At 37.7% G+C, this 24,169-nt stretch overlaps 1 protein-coding gene across 12 annotated transcripts in view; it reads right to left on the reverse strand.

The window, feature by feature from the left end:
- Positions 1-24,169, reverse strand: part of FHIT (fragile histidine triad diadenosine triphosphatase) — a 593,823-nt gene that overhangs the window by 397,180 nt on the left and 172,474 nt on the right. For all 12 annotated transcript variants that reach the window (XM_068409161.1, XM_068409159.1, XM_068409163.1 and 9 more), the window contains one exon: positions 21,415-21,536. In XM_068409161.1, the coding sequence (XP_068265262.1) occupies positions 21,415-21,514 (100 nt within the window). In that variant the 5' untranslated portion in view covers positions 21,515-21,536. The remainder of the gene's footprint in view (positions 1-21,414; positions 21,537-24,169) is intronic.

A 24,169-nucleotide genomic window follows, 5' to 3' on the forward strand; every position in this document is an offset into this window, starting at 1 on the left:
TTTATGCCTTGGGGAATCAGTTTGGTGTGATTTCTCTACTGCCTAATAAAAGGCAAGACCCTATAAAATCTTCACTTTGGGTCACCATTAGTATCTCTCCTCCACACTGCTGCCTACTTACATTTGACATATATCCCACCCCTTTGCCAAATCTCCTTAAAATTGGGCAGGGAACTCTTCCAGTCTGAAGATAAATGATAACATTAAAATTTTATCATGATATATATATTATAAATGCTTACTGTTGTTCATATACAAATTCCTTTCTACTTCTTTACTTGCAAATGTAGTCCATACTGAGAAGCTCACTTAGAAAAGACAGCTGAATCTCTGAAACAGCAATGTATTGACCCTGCAAATACATCATTCCTTTTATTTAGAATAAGTTATAAACATGTAACCAAAGACAGTAATATGTAATAAGGTCTTTTATTTTTTATTATGATTTCATAAAACTTTAAAGTGTTATTCTTGTTATATAAATACAGCATCTGCTCCTACAAAGTCTTACTCAAAGCTAGTTTTATTAAGTGACCTCATCTGAATCTGTAAGAAGAGCTTAAATTAATCAGGACTATTCACAGCAGTACACAAAGGTCAAATTAGCACCACCTTTACTGCTCTTCCTTGTTTGTTTTATTCTGTTCTGTAAGAGAAGTTAGGAAAGCTAAGGCCTCCTTGGAATTAAACCTGGCAAGAGAGGTCAAGGACAACAGAAAGGGCTTCTTCAAATACATTGCAGCTAAAACCCACACTAGAGGCAATGTAGGCCCACTGATGAATGAGGTGGGGGTCCTGGAGACAGAGGATAAAAAGAAGGCGGAGTTACTGAATGCCTTCTTTGCCTCTGTCTATACTGTTGGAGGCTGTCCTGAGGAGCCCTGGACCCCTGCGGCCTCAGAAGAAGTCAGGATAGAGGAGGAATCTGTCTTGGTAGATGAGGGCTGGGTCAGGGACCAATTAAGCAACCTGGACATCCATAAATCCATGGGCCCTGATGGGATGCACCCACGAGTGCTGAGGGAGCTGGCGGAAGTCATTGCTAGGCCACTCTCCATCATCTTTGCTAAGTCGTGGGCAACGGGAGAGGTGCCTGAGGACTGGAGGAAAGCGAATGTCACTCCAGTCTTCAAAAAGGGCAGGAAGGAGGACCCGGGTAACTATAGACCGGTCAGCCTCACCTCCATCCCCGGAAAGGTGATGGAGCAACTTGTCCTTGGTGCTGTCTCTAGGCACATCAAGGATAGGGGGATCATTAGGGGCACTCAGCATGGCTTCACCAAGGGGAAGTCTTGCTCAACCAACTTGATAGCCTTTTATGAGGATGTTACCCGGTGGATAGATGATGGTAAAGCTGTGGATGTGGTCTATCTCGATTTCAGTAAAGCGTTTGACACAGTCTCCCACAGCATCCTCGCAGCTAAACTGGGGAAGTGTGGTCTGGATGATCGGGTAGTGAGGTGGATTGTAAACTGGCTGAAGGAAAGAAGCCAGAGAGTAGTGGTCAGCGGGACAGAGTCCAGTTGGAGGTCTGTGTCTAGCGGAGTTCCGCAAGGGTCGGTTCTGGGACCAGTTCTATTCAATATATTCATTAATGACTTGGATGAGGGATTAGAGTGTGCTGTCAGCAAGTTCGCTGATGACACAAAACTGGGAGGAGTGGCTGAGATGCCGGAAGGCTGCGCAGCCATTCAGAGAGACCTGGACAGGCTGGAGAGTTGGGCGGGGAGAAATTTAATGAAATATAACAAGGGCAAGTGTAGAGTCCTGCATCTGGGCAAGAACAACCCCATGTACCAGTACAAGTTGGGGACAGAGCTGTTGGAGACCAGCGTAGGAGAAAGGGACCTGGGGGTCCTAGTGGACAACAGGATGACTATGAGCCAGCAGTGTGCCCTTGTGGCCAAGAAGGCCAATGGCATCCTGGGGTGGATTAGAAGGGGTGTGGTCAGCAGGTCGAGAGAGGTTCTCCTCCCCCTCTACTCTGCCCTGGTGAGGCCGCATCTGGAGTATTGTGTCCAGTTCTGGGCCCCTCAGTTCAAGAAGGACAGGGAACTGCTAGAGAGAGTCCAGCGCAGAGCCACGAAGATGATTAAGGGAGTGGAACATCTCCCTTATGAGGAGAGGCTGAGGGAGCTGGGTCTCTTTAGCTTAGAGAAGAGGAGACTGAGGGGTGACCTCATTAATGTTTATAAATATGTAAAGGGCAAGTGTCAAGAGGATGGAGCCAGGCTCTTCTCAGTGACATCCCTTGACAGGACAAGGGGCAATGGGTGCAAGCTGGAGCACAGGAGGTTCCACTTAAATTTGAGGAAAAACTTCTTTACTGTAAGGGTGACTGAACACTGGAACAGGCTGCCCAGAGAGGTTGTGGAGTCTCCTTCTCTGGAGACATTCAAAACCCGCCTGGACGCGTTCCTGTGTGATATGGTCTAGGCAATCCTGCCCCGGCAGGGGGATTGGACTAGATGATCTTTCGAGGTCCCTTCCAATCCCTAACATTCTGTGATTCTGTGATTCTGTGATTCTGTGAAGTGCAATAAGATAACAGAACATGATTTTGAAAATCACATAGGAATTTGTTTACATTGTATACATGACCTAGGCTCGGACCTGCAGTTTGCTGGCACAGGAATTTTTCTTCTGCACCTCCTTTGCAAGCCAGGGTGCTCTGTATTCAGAGGAGCAACTCACTGTGTACACGCACAATATAACTTGCAAGCGTCTGATAAACACTGTTACCGTTCTGCTACAAAGCCATGCTGCTGCAGGCACAGCTCCCTGGGAATGTAAAGGATTGTCCACCCAGCTGCTGGAGGGATGAACAACTGGCAAACTCCATCAAAGTTTTGGAATTGTATTCGAGTGCTTTAAAAAATGAAAAAATGATGGCAACAATAGCATCTCTCTTGCCCATTGCCAGACTTTGATAATCAGTAATGGTTTATCGTTCATCATCTTTTGCACATTTAAGGACAGGCAACTTTTCAGCTCCCTGGTAGTAACATGCACTTCAAATCACACACACACCCCATGTTTAAGGTTTCCATTTACTGCTTGAGCAGTTATTTGACAACTTGTGAAGTGGGAGTTCTGGTGAGATTGAAAACCTGTTGACTGAGGTAGAAGCCCAGAGCAGCAGGGAGCAAAAGAAGATTCAGAAGTTTTTAACACCCTGAAAATAAGTATTGGAAATCACCTAGCCTTCTGTTAGCCCATTCAAGCACACTTACATTGTACAGGGACTTAAGAGAAAATAAGCTTCCACAAATTCCCAAGCTGCCAACTTCAGCCTGGTTTTAGGACTTACACATCGTGAACAAAAGGTAAATTAGATCATTAGGATTGTGACTTAGGTTTGATATACAAATCACTAAGTTACTCTTAGAAACTTAATACATGACCTGACCTACTGAAAGTACTTTTCTGATACTATTGACATTTGTTTAACCTATAACATTAATTCTTTGTAGCTCAATAAATCTGAGTATCTTCCCCCTGTATCATCAAGAGACCAGCACTGAAAAAGAAAGTTAATCTGCGGCCCACACACAAATAATAGCTTTCCATTACATTTGCCATTTCACCTGAATAATTCCTGATAATCATGAATAATGATGTTATTTGACATTCTAATAATATCATGCTGTGCAACTTCAATCCATCAGTCACTGTCAGGAAGGTCAAATATTTGTATTCCATTACATTATGCAGAGTTCATTAAACAGTTAAATGACATTATACACTTTAATTATACTTCCAAATGAAACCAGCACATATCATTTAGATTTTAGTCTATGTAATGCATCTCCATTTAAAAGAAGGATCATGATTTTGAATATTCATTCGCGACAATTAAATATATTGAAACTTCAAACAATAGTTTTTCAGCTCTGTCAAATTCTGATGTAAAGATGAGTTTACTTGATACACCTAAACACAATTTTCTTCACAGCCTAAGAAAGTTTATCATATTTTCTGCTGTGTTACTCAGTGATCCTGACAAAGGCTCAAATACAGAGCCATAACTGATATAGGAAACTGATTATTGACTACAGCTATCTGTACACAAGATGAGAATATATTTCTGTAAGAAAACAGGCAGGAAACAAGAGGAGAAATTTCATTGTCAGTAGTATATTCTTCTTGAAAACAGTGATTTAAAGTATATCTCCACACAACTCAAAACCTGCTGTGGTGGATCAAAACCATCAGAAGAAAAAAGCAGCGTATTCAACTGTGGCATTAAAAGAGTACTATTTTATTAATACCTAATATTCAAAAACAGCATGCTCACCCAAGTTATCAGTGTAAATATTTACTAAGAAACTACTATGGCAAGTAATCTAAAAGACTTGTTTTGCATGAACAGTTTTGGGGTTTTTCTCCTCCCATCAAAACCATTTTCCTTGACAAGAAAAACAATAAGGGGTTCTGAGACAGTCACTAAGTAGCCATCAGAAGCTATGTATTGATTTAAGTAGCCTTTTTAAGAAATCATAGCTTAGTGATTGTACTGAACATCTCCACTCAACCACAATCTTCTAAATGAGACACACACAATAGGCAGAGAAATGTAAGGATTAATACAAGGAAAAATATGTTTAAAATCCACAAAAAGTACAAGTAGGGACAAGGCCTTTGTTAGATTAATGTAGTTTACCAGCTTACAAAAGGCTTATTAAAATGCAACTTCTCTCTTAGCTACAAATTGGCTGCTTCCTAAATGAGTCTTTGAGCCTAATATTAATAGACCAAGCCAACCTTTTTATCAGGTTCTCTTTAATTCATTGCAGTATTTTATGTACAGGAAGAGAAGCAAATTCATTAGATTACAGCAGACACTAGGTGCGTTCTTCAGTTCTTTATCTAGCTTGAACCACTGATGGGCAATATGATTTTAAGCAACCAGAATCAACTCAGTTGTGTATGAAACTGTAGAAAAAGCAACCAGACACTACAGGAAAAAAGGATATCCCCTCATCCCCCCAGAACTTGCCACAGTGCATTCACAAACTAAGTCTGATGACTTCATCGGTGGAAATCAGATTTGAAAGGTCACTTCAAAAAAGCAATTAATGCTTGCTTATTCTTAAAAAAATGATTTTGTTTGAATCATTAGGTTAGAAAAATTTCAAGAACTCTGTTGAATATGACCTGAGTAAATAATAGGGTTTCTTTCTCCATATTAGCTTAGCCTTACAGGGCAATGTATGTATGTTGGCACTTCTCATTTACAGAAATATAGTTGAAACAACCAAACCAATACTGTTTTGGAGAATAAAGTCAGACATGTTAATAACTGCCATCATATAGACCTACATAATCTAAAAAGTTTATTTAAATGTAATTATCTTTCTTTCATTAAGCTATCTGTCTTTGTTTTCTGAAGAACTGGGAAAAAAATACTGCTTTCCTTCAGATTACCTGTTCTTTCACTGTTTTAAATCTCTCAAAGCTGCCAAAAGGTCTTGGGGGGAACTGGGAAATAAGCAACAACAGCCTTCCAGTTTTGGAGTTATTCCTTACTGTTTCTACAGTTTCAGTAAAAGACATTTTCAAGTTATTGGAAACTAGTGCCAAATGTCCATCATTTGGGGTATTTTTATATTCTGAAGTGAGCTGAGCTACACTGTCATCTGCAGAGTCAAACCCAATTAATTACCCTTCTACTTCCTTTTGTCAGTGCCAAATGCACCACCACATCCTTATTACCAAATACTGCACAGCGGTGAAGGCCAGGCCTTGGGCCTCCGTTTCTAACAGAGTAGATTCAATGCATTAGAGTCTACAAACATCTCTAAAGAAAGTGGCACACAATGTTACATCCTCAGTATTCAGTGTGCCTAGCACAACTAATTCCAAGGAGCATGACAGGAAGATGACGACTGCCTTTTTCTTTTCTATGGGATGGATATTTTAAACTTGATTTTCAACGGACTCTGCATAGGAAGTTTTAGAGTTAAATTAAGCCTCAACAATACAAAAAGGAACAACATTTTAAGGCTAACATCTTTACATCAAGAGGCACAAAACAACTAATATCATAAGATGAAACATGTCTCTGAAATCAATCTTAAACTTAGCTAATTGGGCAAATTGAATTGCTTTCAGTATATGCAGCACACTTATGCTTCCCTTTACTTAACAAACAAAATACAGACAATCCAGTAGTAACTAAAGGTAATGAAATTTAATTAGTCAGTGTGAATGGCAGTTTTGCAAGGTTTATCACTGTGTCGCATATATTATATGTTTATATTAAAACTAATTTTGAAAGTTTTCTGTTTCATTATTATACTGAACAAAGCAGGACTGTCATGAAATATAATTAGGAAGTCACAAAGGACCTTCTTAAACAGATATTCAGAATTCTGTGGTTCTGACAGGAGAAGCTTTGCAGAGTGCAGCAGCTCAACTGACAATGAACAAAAATTAGATTCAGAGTTTGGAATAACATTAGGTTTATATGAGTCTGCTGGCTTTCATTGCACTCCAACATGATGAGGCAAAGAACCCACGGGGAACCTCCTCAGCCCTACAATAGCAGGACAGTCAAATGCCCACTATCTCTCATGAGAAAAACACAAAACATTATTATACCTCCACATCATTTCTCTTCCTTTTCTGCCCAGTGTTTCTACTGGCATTTTTAGTTTTTAAATTAAGCACTTTTAAATACATGGTTTTAAAGGTAACATGTTCCCAAATATCTGGACTCCAACTGGAAAATATTCTCAAATTCCTTAGGTTTATGAGTATCTTGCTCTTAAGCTATCTTCTACCCTTCTTTATGGACAGAAATGGACAACAATCTGTGACTACTGACCAACCAGTACAGCGGAAAGAAAAACAAGACTACACATCTTGCTTAAAGAAGGACAAATATTGACATTTTTGAAGTTCATGAAACTGCCCTCCCCCCGGCTACAAGTGGAAACAATTATCACAGGAGTCACTCACCATAATCTCAGCAATGGCTTTGAAAATCTAAGTCACTAAACATATATGGCTTAAAAAATCATAACCACCATTCTAAACAACCACAGGAATTAAGAACATAATTAGATCAGGTAAGTCATTATTTCTCTCCTCAAACCTGCAGGGATAAAGGAACATAGCAGGTCTCTATGACAATTGAGAACAATATAATCTCCTCACCAAAACACCAATTCAGTGAAGAGATTTTAGAAGTAAGTATATATCCTTAAGTTGTGCAGTAAATGGGCACAACAAAAATTTGATATCTACAATAGTTGACAATTTTTCTTGCAAAGATTAAAAAGTTTCAAAAGGGAATGGGAAGTAATGAGATGGAAGATAGTTATTGCTGCTGAATCCTCTGACAGATCAGATGACAATCCTGATTCAACTTTCATTATTTATAAAGACAAATAGAGCATCTCTCTGTGCCTTTTCAGTCATGACAAAACACAATCATCAAATCATATTATCTTCTTTACTCTGATATCTTGCAGGCAATCTAAAATGATCCCCTATGGACAACACTTTAGCTGAGGTACAAAGTTAAATTCATTCAAGTATCATCAATGTGATGGTTAAAGATCAAGGAGGATCTGAGAAAATACTCAAAGCTGGACTGCACATCATTGCCTTTCCCCTGACCCCTACCCACCCTGCCAACTCAAAAGCGGTAGTTTTTTTGAGTATATAGGCACAACAGCAATCCAACCATTGCACAGAAGGGGCCCCTGCATTTCTACTCGTTGGTCAAAATATTAATTTTTTTCTTTTTCATTTAACAGTGCCAGGCTCTTTGTATCCATTTCATATCAAAATACTCATTATTATCCATCCTGTTATTTAATTTAGCAGGATCAAACCCCATTACATTTCCAAATACAACCCACATACAATTCTCCCAATGCTGAAACTAAGGCACCTACAGAAGTATCATCCATTTGATTTGCATACAAAAATCCCCCTAGTTTTAGCAGTCAGTTTTACAGACTATCCTCTACTCCGTGAGCACTGTAACATATACGAATGAGCAGATAAATTAATGGGGTTCTAAGAGACCAATGAATGTTGGGGGAAAAAAAAAAAAAAAATCACCAACTAGAATAAGGAATCCACACTACATAACAGGGTTAGACTAAAAACAAACAATGCTGCTGTGAATGCCATATAAATGGATCAGATTTTTTTTGTTTAAGGATGAATAAATCCTGATCTGGACTCTCACTATAGGTTTGGATTAAGCATGTCATTCACATATACAGAAAAAAAAATTCTCGTCTTGATATCTTGTGTCCCTGTAGTTTAAAAATGGGTCAAACAAGTTTAACATTTGTATATAAAGATGTAATAAATGTTATAAAAACAATCATCACAAGAGAGAATTTTACATGCAGGTGAAGGCGCAAAGCATAGAAATACGTATCTGCACACAGTGCTACAGCCCCTCGGCTCCCTACATAAAACTCATTATTTCCATGCAAGGCATCTTCAGAGGCTAACCCAAGCCTGATATGCTTTCTAACAAACAGCTGAACTGTTCTCTCTGTGGTGCTCCAGTTTGAATAAGATCTGCACCAACTCCATTATTGTTAATGACTATAACTGAACTAAAACATTTCCTCCAACTTTTAACTGTGTAAAAATCAAGAAAATTAAGCAATAAATGACTCGTTGATCTACATGCTAAAAACCAAGCTACATGTTAAAAGCATTCAGGAAAGCAGTTTAGTTCAAAATTCTCTCCCATTTTTCTCTTTCAACTGAATATATAAATGCTATTGTAAGCTGTTTCTTGGTTTTCGCTTCCTGCAAACATCTGTTCGTATCGGATCCTTTCAGTTAATACCTAACCTTCATGTAAGAGCATATTTCTCCACATTTAAGAAAGATGATTCAATACTATGCTGTATTTATAAGCAAGTCATAATCGATATTAAATGCATTGCATTTTATTTTGTTACAGAACTGGAGAGGAAAAGGGGATAGTTTTACTGCTTGCTAAGCTAAACTAACCTCAGCAAAATAATATGCTAAGTCAGCAGTGTTCCATTAACATCACTGTTTTCAGATTAAGATAAAAATAGAATTATACAACTCCATGATGTTTTTGTGACGAACTTTCTCCACGTCAAATTCAGAATATTTTTTGAAAGACAAGCAAGTATAACCTATTTTATTAATATTGATTGGGTCATAGTAGGGAAACATTAATTGAGCAGATGTCATTAGCATCCTTCCACGTGACTGGATATTAATTACGTGGCTTTTTTTTTTTTTAAAAAATCTTCCTACTACCCAAGAGGGGCAGCAATTCCGTGTTTTACATTCATTCAAAATGACTGCAGGAAAAAAAAAGAACCCAACCAAAAAAGTCTTCTTGCAATACTCTACTAGTTCCTCTGCAACTCAGTGTAAACAGCCATGTCTGCAGTCTCTCACTAAAATTTTTTAAGGAGAGTCATTTGAAAAATACATTGATCCTATTTCAAAGTGCTTATAAAGTTTTCGCTCCCACCATTATTTCCTTCCACCATAAGGGAGCTACGCAAAATAGAGCATATTAAAACGTTTGCTTTCTCTTTGTCTTTCATTTGCACTACCTGGAAATAAAGTAATTAGGGGGAAGAGGAAGGGAGAAGAACACGTAATTTTATTTTGCAAACATGTTAGGTGGACTTTCTGCCAAAAATTTCAATAGAAGATTGAGACACAAGACATTTGGCTCTAACAAGAAAGTGTTAGACTGCTTTCAACATTGCTGGCGGTACTTGCACCCAAACATTCAAGAGGTAGGTAATGCTTGGCAGACATATCCTGCTATGTTCTCATGAATAGGAAGAATTAAAATCCCAAAACACTGGTCTTTTTTTCAGATGCAGTTCAATTTAATTTTGCTATACATTGAGTGCAACTCACAGAAGTCACATTAAGTGTTTAGACTTAAAGAAATACAATCGATACTACATAAGTTAAGCAAACTTCTAACAAATTCTAAATTAGCTATCAATAGACAGCTAGCAATAAAGTAACTTTATGATCTCTTTCAAGGTCCTGGCAGGAATTTCAAATTGCAGGTCAATAAAGCTGCTTTATTTGTAACTGTCTATTACATCTTTCAAAGCTAATTGATACCCCTTCAAAAATAAGACCCACCTTTTCTTTGAAACGTTATCCAATTATCTTGACTTCACTTCCTAATGCACATCTTTTCCTTCCTTCTTACATCAATCTTTCTTCTAAAGAAGATGAGATTTCATTTTGAAAACTTGAGAATGGCAAAAAATGTCACAGCTCATTGTTGTCCCACCAACAGTCCACATTGAGCCAGTGAGAGAAAAAGAGATCAGCTATTTGATTTCCTCCATGTCAATGCACAGATTCCATCATTATCATTCCTCTATGAAGATAATAGCTTCTTATTAACCTTAAAAAGTTCAATCCTGATTTCAAAGTATCAATTAATAACAAATGCTCCTCAACTTCAGCAACTCATTTCAGTCACTAAATTACTCTCAATATAAAAAAAAATACAATAAAATAAATATCACTGCTTATAGTTCATATATCTCCAGCTTCAAATTTACGGCTACAGCTCTTATTACTGCCTTTCTCAGTCTAAGACACTTATTCCTGGAAATTTTGTTCCCATATAGGCAGGTATGATCAAGTCATTTTTCAACTTTCTCTGGCAAAATCTTACATTCTGGCAACTTCTTTTATATTCTTTTGATGTTATCAGAAGTCTCACTACATTTTGAGCTCTTAAAGCTTCTGAAATCAAGACACCACATGAACTTACTTCCCCCCTCCCACCCCCACAAAAGAAGAAGAGAAAAATAAGAAGTGTGGTGTAAAAGCAGCTGTATATCTGTATAAACCCCACCCAGATGCACCTGAAAGGTGAAAAGTAACAATCGCACACAATTTCCAATTTTATGAAACAAACAGCAATGAGGTCATCTCAAAATTCCAAATTATTAACTGATAAAGATAACAAATCCTGAACTAAAACTAACTGCTCTTAGGCAGCTTCTGTAGAGAAGTCACTCATCTGAATGCAGTATCATGTTAAACTGAAGAGTATCAGTAGGGGAATTTTCAACTTTTATAGTACAACATGAACATCTGCTCAAGAGAGCTCACTCTCAGAGGTGCTGAGGTTTATAAGTTTTGATCAGAAACAGTAGAAGTCAGCAGGTTACAAGGAACAGCAAAAAGTAAAATACATTAGCAAATGAATAGCAGACTACATACACTTGTGCAACCTTAGAAACCTAGATACAGTACGAGTAAATTGAAATACATCTGTATCAATGAATTATGCACTCCATTTCCTACTGTAGCCTCATTTTACAACAAAGGCTCCATTGTCTGCTATGTTCATATCTAACTTTACACAAAACAACTTAGTAAAACATAATTTACCCAATTACGTTGCTTAGAGAAGGTGCTTGACCCTCAGCTGAAGCTCTGCAAAGCTGTTATAGGGCCATTTGGAATCACTGTCTTTGATAGTCTCACCTGCCAGTTCAAATCCACAGAAGAAAGCATCTCCTAAACGAACGAAGGAGCATAATTGAGCAGCTTTAAGCACACAGCAAAGTGGGAGAGACTATATGTGCTACCTTCCTGAGCAGGCAGTGGAAGAAAGCACACCACAGGGCATGAGTTAACTGTGCTGTGGTGGTGGAGAGGAGGCAAAGAGGAAGGGAAGGATGTTGTCCTACCTAAAAAAACAACAGATGCCAAAAGGGGTGAAACCCAGCAGAGTTGGGACCTTGCATCTCAAAACTCAGTTATTTTGCACAGGTATCCAGACATCTAGTATTGCTTCAGAGTAAGGCAATCGTGTCCAAAATACTCCTTTTGTGAAGTTTTCCTTAAGTTGCCTCTGAAGAAATCGATATCAGTGATCGGGCTCTATTCAAGACCTGTGTGCCTGCACTCACTGAGAGAATACAGTAAATCGAACTTACCCTCAAAGGATTGACATCTACACCAGGTAGTCCAAAGAAATTAGGCTATGACATTATTTATTGCTCTCTATGCCCTGGAGAAGGTACTAGGATGACACATCACAGTGCACTATTCCTTCATTGCTGCATGTTTGGAGAGCATGCACACTTATTTTTCACATACATGGCATGCCCTTTTTTCCCTTCTTCAGTGTTGGAGGTTGTACTGGTTTTGTCTGGGATAGAGTTAATTTTCTTCATAGTAGCTTATATAGGGCTATGTTTTGGATTTGTGCTGAAAATAGCATTGACAGTACGCTGATGTTTTAGTTATTGCTGGGTTAGTTAGCGCTTATGCAGCATCAAGGCCTTTTCGGCTCCTCACACTGCCCTGCCAGCAAGTAGGTTGGGGGTGCACAACAAGTTGGGAGGGGACACAGCTGGGACAGCTGACCCCAAATGACCAAAGGGATATTCCGTACCATATTATGTCATGCTTAGTGATAAAAGCTGGGGTAAGAAGAAGGAAAGGGTGGACATTTGGGGTTATGTCATTTGTCTTCCCAAGTAACCGTTGCACGTGATGGAGCCCTGCTTTCCTGGAGATGGCTGAACACCTGCCTGATGATGGGAAGTAGCAAATGAATTCTTAATTTTGCTTTGCTCACGTGTGCAGCTTTTGCTTTACCAATTAAACTGCCTTTATCTCATCCCACGAGTTTTCTTACTTTTACACTTCCGATTCTCTCCCCCATCCCACTGGGGTGAGCGAGCGGCTGTGTGGGGCTGAGTTGCCGACCAGGGTTAAACCACGACAGAGGTGCTTTAAATATAAGGAGTACAAGATGATTACTTGTGAAATTATGAAATATCTTATTTAGATTATAATTACGGTACACCAAGGAATATTTATGTGTGTTTCAACAGGAAAATACTATATACAATAGGCTCTTCAGAGCAAACATTCTAGATTCAGAAAACAGAAGAGATGACAGTTTAACATTGTCTCACTAGATCTCCTCTTACGATTTGCAACAGGAAATTCATGTCAGATGCCTCTCAAAAAGAAGTACTTGAAGAAAACATGTAGTTGTATTACACTGAATAGCACAAAATATTCCAATATGCTAGAAACAATAAGCAATAAATGAAATTTCCAATTGACTTTCCAGCAAATCTATTTTCATTACAAATGGAGATTTTGCATGTATTGCATTACTTATGGTAATTGTGTGACATCTATTATGAATAACCATGTATTCCAATCATCTCTTTTAATTATATTCTGCCGTAAGAGCAAGCCATGCAACACCTTGCCCAGACTCAGTTAACTGTGTGTGTGCTGTGTATCCCATTCTGATGGCCGTGTAGAGGACAAAAGGTCCTAGACATACACAAGCTGTAATGGGAATGGCTTGTAACTGTCATCTCCTTCATTAGTCAGAAACTACTTAAAAGAATAAAAAAAGCTAAATTTAAATCCAGTTATGTGCTGATAAAAAAAATAAATAATTTTATGCCTTTCTTTTATAAAGTTCGTGGTAATTGGTACCTGAATGCAAAGCACATGGATATCTGCTATTGATACAGGTACTTAAATTTTCTGTAGTGGCAAAATTGCAATGGCAGCAAACACCCTCTTTGTATTTGTTATCTATTGCCCATTTATGGCTGTTGAGTTTGTTTGGGTTTACTGGTATGATAAAAAGAATAAAATTACAGCTTTGTTCAATGACCACACCAATTACAAATTTGCTCTTTACTAAACTAGAAAATAACTGCTGGACTAAAAGTATTCATTATTTACAAACAGGACCCTCACAGTTTTTTAAACAAGAATGCCAATTACTGTGTTAAACCTCAAAAGAAACACTCATTTTACCTTTTCTGAATCCCACCCGTTTCCCTGCCACCTTTCACACCAAAGTTTCCTACCTCTTAATTTTACTTCCTTCTCCATAGCTTTGCTCCTCTTTTAAATGTGACTTCCTCCAGATCCTTAGGATGAGGCTTTTCTCACTAAACATTTAGCCAGGTTTCTTGCTATGCTAAAATACAAACGGGTAAACTCTTTTTTCCAGATGATCTCTGCCACCCCAATGATGAGAACCTCAAAGTAAATTCATTTAAGTCAGTTACTATAAAACTATAGCTGTAAGCTGATGTGAAAATGCTGATATGCTTCACAAATTGTTAATGAGGATAAACACGACAAAATGGGAGGCTGTAACTAACCTAACACACAGTGAAATAATTATAAATGTGAATGTAAGTTTAATTAAATATTTTCAACCTTGAAAAAATAAGCTGCTTTCATATAAAACAGGGTCTCAACAATTACATTATAAAAATAAAAATCACAACATTTGGAAGTCAATAGGCAGCCTTTATGAAATTTGGTCTTCCATAGCAATCATCAGCCAATTGATCTAAAATTTAGATGTTTTACATTTTTTCATGATGACAAGAACAGGCTTTCCAAATTATTCTTTATGGGCATGGTGTAAGTATGCGTAATAGGTACCAGAATGGTGGGACTCACAGACTAGGTTTCAAAAATTCTACTACATGTCCCTGGAGCTCATAAGGACAAGCAGTTACACTCTCAAGAGAACATACGCTAGTAACACACCTTCAAAGCTGTACAGTGAGTGCCCCTGAAACACACAAAGCAGCAGAAATATTCATGCATAATGTGGTTTTCTTTAAGTCATTTACAAGTTCCAAACAACAATGATGATGAACAGGTGAATAAAAGGGATTAGACCAAAATGGAATTGGAATTTTTTAGGTGGATTTCAGCATGTTACCAATGTAGCCTAGAAATTTAATTGCACACAGTTTACAATCCCATTTTTCAGAGATCTCGTTATTCTCCATACAGTGAGGTTTGAAGGTCAGTTGAACACATCTTGATAAGAGACTGCTCATCCCTCCACAGCATTTGACAAGATGCACCAAGCTTCAACCTAGGAGCTACTGCTTCTCCCAGATGTGGCCTTAAGACAGCTTTTTAAATACCTCTTCCAGGTTGTGCTGCAACTTGAAAAATTATCACTAATCCGCTGAATGCAAGTAAATGAGTAGTTTAGTTGGTAACTTAATCCATTTGCAAATCAGCAACAAATACTTTTGATTTCATTACTTTCCTTTTTCCTTTCTATTTAAATTACTGGCACTGAGCATTTAGAATGGGATTTTCATCAACACTATTATATTAATGCAACTATAACAATGCAAACAGAATAGATGAATCCTTACGGTGAAGTACATTCTCCTTCAACAGTGAGCACCTTTCAAGCAAGACAGGATTTGAAGGGAGAGAAAGTATTTTTATCTGACCAAATGATACAGTTGAACTCCAGCTCCCCAAATAAAACAGGCAGACAAGCTTTTGTGCACAGAGCTCTGAATCTATTATCTTCAGAAGCAGCATTTCCTAATGCGAGTCAAACACCATCTCTTTGTTTGTAGACTGCAAACAAAATGACTCCCGCCCTGAGATAATTAACTGGCCTCCCTAGCACCACTAAATTCAAGTGGTTTGCATACACAGAGTGGAGCACTCATTCTTTCAGCTGTTTGAGAACCTGTTTCCCAGAAGGTAGCTTGAGAATACAGTGAAGCTGATCTACTCACTTGCTGCTGCCAAGGGTGCAGCCCCACTCCTCTGTGCAACACAGTTTAATTTAGCTAAAAATTATTAAGCACAGGAATTGTTTTTCTTACTCTCATTTGTGCAACTAAACATTATGGCATTAATAAGTCCTACTTGAGGGATCAGGACTGCTCATATAAGGGAGAGTCACACAACAGCTCTATTTGGGATCTGAGGGAGGGGTGGGGGGAAACACCTTGTGACTTTCCACTGATGCTCAACAGCTTCAGTATGGTATTTCAAAAAGAATTTATCTAATACTGACAATACATAAAGTAAGTCTGAATCTCTTCTGCATTCCTGCTGAAGAAATACACTCTATACTTCCCACACATTTTCACACAAGATCCATCATTCATATCTCTTCTTCCTATTCAGGAGGTCTTTTCTACACCAGCAAAGGTACTTAATCCTCTTCCTAGTACTCTCTTCTTCTAGAGTTACTAAACATTTTGAGAAATTCATATAAGTAGTTCACTCCTTATTGTACCAAACAACATTTTCTGTCTCCCTGTGATTCCCTTGCTATCTCCAGGATCATATTTAGGTTACAAAGTCTTTACCAAAACCCCTTATTTTTAGCTCTTTGCTAAAGAGCTAAAAGGAGCACGACTGCTCCTTAGCATTGTGCTAAAGCAAACTAATAATAATAATAGTAATGCATACGAAGCTTCTGTAATAAGCACTAAAGAGTACTTTCCCACAGGGTTCTATATGTGTAATGTGTAGCTGTAACAGTGCAGCGTACATTATTGCAATATGCAAATGCAAATTTATATATTCTGCAATGTAACTGAATTTTATTTTCTAAATCTTAGTTTTATGGCAAATGTTAACACTTGTTTAGGCTAAAACCCATAAAATTCATAATTACGTAGCATAAATACAGATGTGATAAATGTGCAATGTACAAACTAACTAAATCACAATAAACAGCAGCTCTGTAACTTTATGAAGAAAATTTCACATACATGCTAAACACCATGGTTTTCAACCAAATTTGTGACAGAATACTACTGTTCTTTCCAGGGACAGCGTGCTATCTTCAATGGAAGTTCTGCCAACACTGTAACTAAATTAAAAATTACTTTTAAAATTTATTGACAAATACTACTAATCAAAAGGATTTTTTCTTTCTCATGGCAAATATTTTAAGAAAAGCAGCAATGATTTGTGGCAATAGAGAATATGTCAGTCTCAAGTAATACGGCAATTCTGACAGCATAGGACAGGGAAGCTGCAGACAAATCGCACAGCAAGGCAGATGCTATTCTTACGTTGCATGACCCTGGCTCCCATCCCACCCCTGCAACAGACCCAGAACAATTACACTGCAGCTTAGGGTGTTATCAAGTCTTTGAAGGAGCATCTGGCTCAACTAATGTTTTCTCTACTCATTAATAAAAGGAACAAGCTGCAGTAACTCACAGTACAGCACGCTGTCTTGGCAACAAATAGCGACCATTAACTTCATACAGTGATGAAGTTGCCAGAAATATCACATGCTTTGGGTTTTTATATATGGTCTATTCCCCACAATCAGAATACTTTCTGGTGGAAAACACTAGATCTCTATGGAAATAGCAATACTAAACAGTCCAGCAAAATTCACTAGATAAAAGAAAAAAGACACTGTTTCACTGTGGTTTTTTTTTAATGGAAAAACCTTTTCATAATCAAACCCAGAGGAAAAGTTATTGTAAAGTGTTTATTCTAATTTATTACACGCACACACACATATGCGCTTACTGAAGGAGCCACACTGTCCACCACAAATTTCTATAAAATTGCTTGGTCCTGATAACCCTCAGCTCATTGTTCCCAGCTGGAAAGCCTGTTCTTTTTAATAACCAATTCAATAAACTGTTGAAAAATGCTTTGTATAATATAGTATTGCCATAGATCTGATGTTTGTCTCTGTCATTACATATTGCATTCAATCAATTTACAAATGTTGCTGTGTTCCTTTTGTGCTAGTTCTTCTTATGGCATCCTGAACACAAATTCAAAGATCAATATCTTGTCTGCTGAAAAAAAATTGGACATAACAAATGAATAATTTTATTTATAATAAAAGTCCTAGTCCCCATATGGATTCTACTAATGTTCAAATTCATTTTTCATGTTTAACACAAGATGAAAGCAAATACCCTGCACAATGCAATGAGAAAGGCAGTGCTAAAAAAAACAGTTCATATTTATTGAAGACGTGAGCAAAACCATGCAAAGCTATGGCATATGGCTAGGAAAACATCAGTAAAATGGTAGGTCATTCACAAAGTATTTGTTACCATATTAAAGAGCAAAAAGTCCCTGTCAAAGAGCAGCCGGATTTTCTTTAAAAGGACACTACAATTCTGCTCCGAACTGTGGAAGCAGCAAGGCTCTGAATGAAATACTTGAAGTAAGAAGACAAGCAGAAGCTTAGCTCATGCTGGTTGCATGAACCAGTTCAGCTCGTGTTGTGCCTTTTATGTAACAGAAACAATGCATTTGCTGACTATAGACACATCCCTGCACTACTCCAGCTACTGAATAGCCACCTCCTCTAAAACACTACGTAGCTGTTCAAGGGAGCCACAGATGACTTCTTTCACAATCTCTCTTCGCAGAGCAGCAAGCTAACAGAACTTAGAGGAAACAGGGACTCTACTTTTCATAGCAAACTGTATTGGTGCTGGTGTAAGTGTACAAATCCCAGAAAGCTTACACAATAACCAGCTCACCTCCTCCCCACTCCCAGGCTAACTGCTAAGATGTGCACTGCATACAGTATTCCAACATAGACTCTTGGCTCCATAACAATTCATGGGCATCAGCAAAACAAAATCATACCACTTCTGTACAAAACAGAAAAACAATATAAAAACACATCCCCCCCAAAAAAATTAATCAAGACTGTCCCTAATACCATGTGCCTGGCTGCTCTGAAATAAGACAGACAAGTAGAAGGGGCAGCAAAGCCTCATCTTCCCCTTTGAGCTATATGCAAGAACAGAGCAGGCACGTACTCCTCATTTTGTCATGGGAGTTGAGTGACCCGATGTCTTCAGACAGACTGTGGTCAAACACCTCTGAGCCTTAACCGTTTTCCTATCAGGTGACAGCAAAGGGACTGGCTGTCCTGAGGGGAACACGCACTAATCCCGCACACTGACCACGTTTAGGTCTCCCTCTCCATTCGGTTGTGCCAGAAGAGGTGAATGAGTTTGCTACTACTGTCAAACACATGCGCATATTTTAGCTTACACAGTAGGAATTCCAATGGAATGCCAGATATCCCTTACTCAATAGTAAGATCCCAGTTACTTCCTATTCGAGAATCTGCAATAATCAACATCTTCACTCAAACATTTTATTACGAACAGGTTCCTGAGACCATGAAGTAGCGTGCACCCATTACACAGAAGTCTAATGCCAGGGCAATGGAGGCAGCATTCTCCAGGAACAGAGGAACTCTTTCCTAACCATGAATACTATATTCTTGCTACTTCTACTTTTGATTACTATTGGCACAGTTTGACTTTCATGTGTCAAACTGAATTCACAGGATTGGCTGCTGGAAATAAGCAAAACTAAACTTTGTAATGTGTTAACTGAACAAACATATTTTGGCATTGCTCAAATCATGAATACTGAACTCCATGAGACCATTTTGACTGATCTTTTTCCAGAATATAGCTTTATTTTAAAACTATTACAGCAAATTCACAACTCCAATCCTACGTTCTGTTTCAGAATGGAATTTCAACCTTACTAGTTAATTAAAGCCACCACCTGGAGTGAGCTGGCTTTCAAACTGATTTCCTTTGTCTCTCTAATTCACACACATTAATATTTTATTTTCTACTGAAAAAAAAATGAAAAGGAATGTCACAAGTGTGCCAAAGACAAGGCAGATAAAATTATTGCAATAAAACAAAGAAAATACACTTGTTACTGCCAGGTCTCGAGATGAATGCTGCATTATACAGACATTTTAAAGGCTTAAAACTGCAAATTGCTCTATTTTACATACTGTATTCTAGCCTTTGCATCAAGATCTTTTCTAATTTTTTCTTATTGTAATGAGAAAGGGAAAGGTTTGGGTTTTTATTACCTGAACATTTATTCAATGGAGAAACAAAGACTACATTAAATATCACAACCCATGAGCTATTAAAACAATGTGACACTATGAAATATGCTGCAATACTCATTATGAGATAAAAAAGCTAAGCCTGAACAAATAAATGTATTTACCAAACAGTCAGCAGTAACTATACAATTAGAGTTTACAATCTTTAATAATTTAAGAAGGAAAGAAGCTTGTAATAATTAAGTTTTATAGGCTGCTTAAATTGTCATTACTAGGTGCTCACAAAACTTTAAAACAAGTATCTTTCATCTGAAGTAACTCTTCTTTATTTTTAACAACAGATGCAATTGTTCACTTAACTGATTAATTGAAAAAAAATCATTAACTATTGTTTTTAAAACTTCCACACAGTACAGCTAACATTTACTCTCTGATCTATCTGGACAATGCATATACCAACATACTGCTCAGGTGTTTACAGGCTCTGCATCTCACAGAAACTGATGCGATACTGTCTTTAGATAGCTTTGAAAATGTTTTTTTATGACAAGTCTGTAAATCACATCGATTTACATCAGATACTTCAGAAACTTGAAGTTAAGAAGAACTATTAATTTAATTCATTAAAATATATTGGTGAGATTGTAAGACCTTTAAAGTTTCTATAAAGTCTATGCATCTTTGCCATGCATTTATAATCAAATGATCTCACTTATGGTAAAAACAGACACCATTCAAAGCAGCTGTAGAGAGAAGTTCTATATTGAACAACTACAACCTACAGAAGTGATGGGAGGAGAGGGAGGCTCCATATTTCAGAAGAAACACATATATGAGTTAAAAAAAATACATTAAATGTTACTAAATTTCAAATTATACAGTAAATTCTGAAAGAAACAACAAAAAACTACAGAAGACCAAGAAAGCTTTCAATAAAATCCAGATGACTTTCTTCTTTTCCCAGAACACATTCAGCCATTGCCTGAGTTTCTACTAAAATTTTACCATGGACCTCTATGGAAATTAAGTGATCAGTCTTGAGTATTTCTGAAAAGTTCCATCTCCAGCTGCTGAAATCAGCACAAGTTACACAGCAGCAGAGTTTTGACTGGAAAATAATATGCCAGACTACAAAATACACTCAGCATGTTGCAGAATCAAGTTCCTATACAGTTTCTAGACTGAGAATTTTACTTACAACATGGGGCTTCATTTTTTCCTCAGGAAATGTGTGCACTATACAGATGGTTTATTTAATCCATTCCTACCTAAATTAATCAAAGCAATCTGTCTCCAAAAAAATAAGAGCCTTCATACAGGATTCTGCTGCCATTTTACAAATTGCATACATTTAGCTAGGAGAAGCTGAAAATCCTCCATAAAGAAGTTACCACATCTAAAAATAAGTGACATTATTAAAAGGGAAGCAGGATGTGTTATTTAGCATAATATGAAATTTAAACAGTACCACCTCAGATACACTTTAAAATGCTTTTAGTAGCACCTGGTTGTTTATACATCTTCTGTGGTGAAAAGGTCAATAGAAATTCACCTCTAAGGTCACAGTTGCTAAGCAACTGTTTTCGGTAGTTCTGCAACACCAATGAAGCGTATTACATTCCACTGCTTGGTTTCGGAATAAACCCGCACAGCATCCTACCTGGACTTTGAAGCGCACCGAGTTCCTCCTGCTGTTCCCAGATCACAGGTGCCCATCATCGAGGCGCTTCTCGAAAGGATACGTCCTGGGACCACTGGCTTCCGGTTCACAAGAGCAAAGGAGAGCTCAGTCTTCAGGAAGACCATGGAGGGCTTGATGAGGTGCTGCCCGAATCTCAGCATGATAAATGTTAATCTTCAGGGTCTGACAGAGACAATGGTTAAGATAATTAAGGGATTGACTTTCCCTTTCCAAACAACAGGTATAAGACAAACAAATTGTCCAGGCAGCTTCTGAAAGAAAGTGCCTCCTGGGCTCACCAAAGCATTGGGTGTTTTGGAAAGGTTCGTAAGGCTTTCCTGAAAGTATCATTTCTTTGAAGGGGTGGTGGAAAGGGCTTCTTTCCAGAGCAAAAATTTTACATATAATTTCTTAAGCCCCTTTCTCACCATCTTGGTAGGGATACAAAATTCTAGACAGAGAATGTCATTTCTCCCTCCCATTTTCATTTGTTCTGCGTTGTATACATTTAAGTCTCATGTGCTTGGAGGAGCATGAATAGTATTTCACTTGCCCTTTGCCACAATGCAAATCAATGCACACAGGACTTACGAAATAAAGAAACCACATTTTCCAAATCAATCGCTCCACTAAATACCTCAATTGAAGAAATACTGACAAATTAAGGAAAGCATCTTTAGTCATTTTCCATCCCCGCTTTCTAGTTTGAGCAACTGAAATGTGAAGACAATCAATAGTTGTGTGCAACATTTTCTCTTATGCAAAGAAAGCCAAAGATTTCCACTTTCATTCACTAAAATTTTCTCTCCTCCTGGTGAGGGTGAAAATCCTTCCTGAATGACTAAGGCACAATCCTAACGGTGTCTATTTTAGGTCTTTAATCCCCAGAGTATTTAAAGTATTTAATTCAATCAGAAACATCCAAGGTGCTGCAGGGTAAAATATGAAGTAATGAAGAATTTCACGTGACACAATACTTCAGACACATCGAAAGCATTACACTAACATTACCTTGCTTGAACCAAATGACTAATCAGAAAATTCAGTTTTATAAGTTGCTTCAGATGGGGAAAGATACTGTTAGAGTCATGTAGGGTTTTTTTACTGCAGTTCTTTTCTCTCAAGCCTACTGTGTTTAGTAAGACCCAAAGCTGGTTCTTAATCTAAAAGATTTATTCTAATTTAAGGTCCCACTCTTTGTACGTGCTCCAACAAAAAGTACATATAACAACCCCCTCTAAGTGCACAAACTTTGAAAGTGTCTTTGAGAAGTGCTTGTTCTTTGGAAGAAAGCTCTGGCTTTTTCAGCTGATTCCGCAAAAGAACTTAACTAAATTAAATTAAGGATAGTGGATGCATCCAGCCAGGCTTTACACCAGAAAAATATGTATAAAACTTAGTATAAGATACAGTAACCAATCAGATGACTACACATTCAAGGAACAGACATTCTCTAAGCAGGCACCGTGTCTTGTTTTATTTTTGAAAATCACAGATTAAAGGAAATGCTTGAGCAGACCATGGAAGAGTGGAGATTTTAACCATCCCTGTTTCAAAGATCTGAAAAGGTTCTACAATTATTTTTTTCCCCATGAAGTCAACAGAAGATTAAGTGTCTGAGAAGATGTGTCCCTTACCACACATTAAACCTGAAACTTGACAGGATACACAAATCAAGTCTCTTTAGCTACTGGAAGAATCACTTACCAGAGAAAACACCTGCTATTTTATGCTGATGTCTGAAAAAAATAATTATTAGGAACTTCAACCAGTCTTCCTCATTCCTCTTAAGCAGTCCATCAGCAATCCCCCTGTTTTTTACATGATATGATAAAAAGACATGGTTCCCTTCTCAATGAAGGAAATGTTTCTGATAAAGGAGCAGAACACATTAAATAGCCAGTTCTACCATCCAGTGCTGAAACTGTAAGCTAGTATCTCCAGTATCTGGAAAATCAAACGTACCACCACACCTGATGTTGCATCTAGCAATACCTGGACAGAAATAAAAGTACTACCAATCATTTCTTGTTCTGTCTTCCAGGCTACTGATACTAAAAGCACTGTCCAGAGACACGGAGTAGACTTAAACACAGAACCAAGACTTTAAAATAACAGATGCTGATTTAAAAACCTGATGCTTTGAAATTTGATTTAAGGGGGCAGAGAACCTGAGATTTTGGTAATCACCAGGAAAAGTCCTCTGGCTGTTTGCTGGCATAAGTAAAAAACAATAAACAATAGCAGGGTAAGGTTGATGACATTGGAAATAAGTCCTAGATCCCATGCTTCAACAACTGAGACTCCAGGGAAGCTGGAAATGGATGACCTGGTGCTTTTCTATTCTAATTATTTATCCAAAATTACTAGGAGCTCCTGTGGGTCTTGCCAGTCTAATAGTAACTCTGAAACTGTTAAAAATAACCAAATCCCAATCTGAACTGTATGTTGGAAAATTCTTCAAGTTGCAGAAAGGAACAAATATTGATAATTACAAGAACTAAGGTTAAATTTGTGTTAAGGGCTTCATGTTAAGGGCAAGGGCAGCCCCCAAAGTAAAAGGTTTGCTAAGTCAAAACATCACTACAGGTAGTGGATTTGAGACAAACAAGAATCATATTGGAGAGCTAATAAGCAATAAAAATCACGTTTATTTGAAGAAGAAATCCAATATGAAGATCTTTTCTAGCTTAAATATCTAAATATCCTAAATATTCTACCTACATATTTAAATATTCCACTATCCTACCCAATATCCTACCATCCATACAATAAAAAATTATTTCTCTCCCCCTCTAACTCTGAGGATTTGGAAT

The sequence above is a fragment of the Nyctibius grandis genome, chromosome 10 (genome assembly GCF_013368605.1).
Source record: "Nyctibius grandis isolate bNycGra1 chromosome 10, bNycGra1.pri, whole genome shotgun sequence".
Classification (NCBI taxonomy): Eukaryota; Metazoa; Chordata; class Aves; order Nyctibiiformes; family Nyctibiidae; genus Nyctibius; species Nyctibius grandis.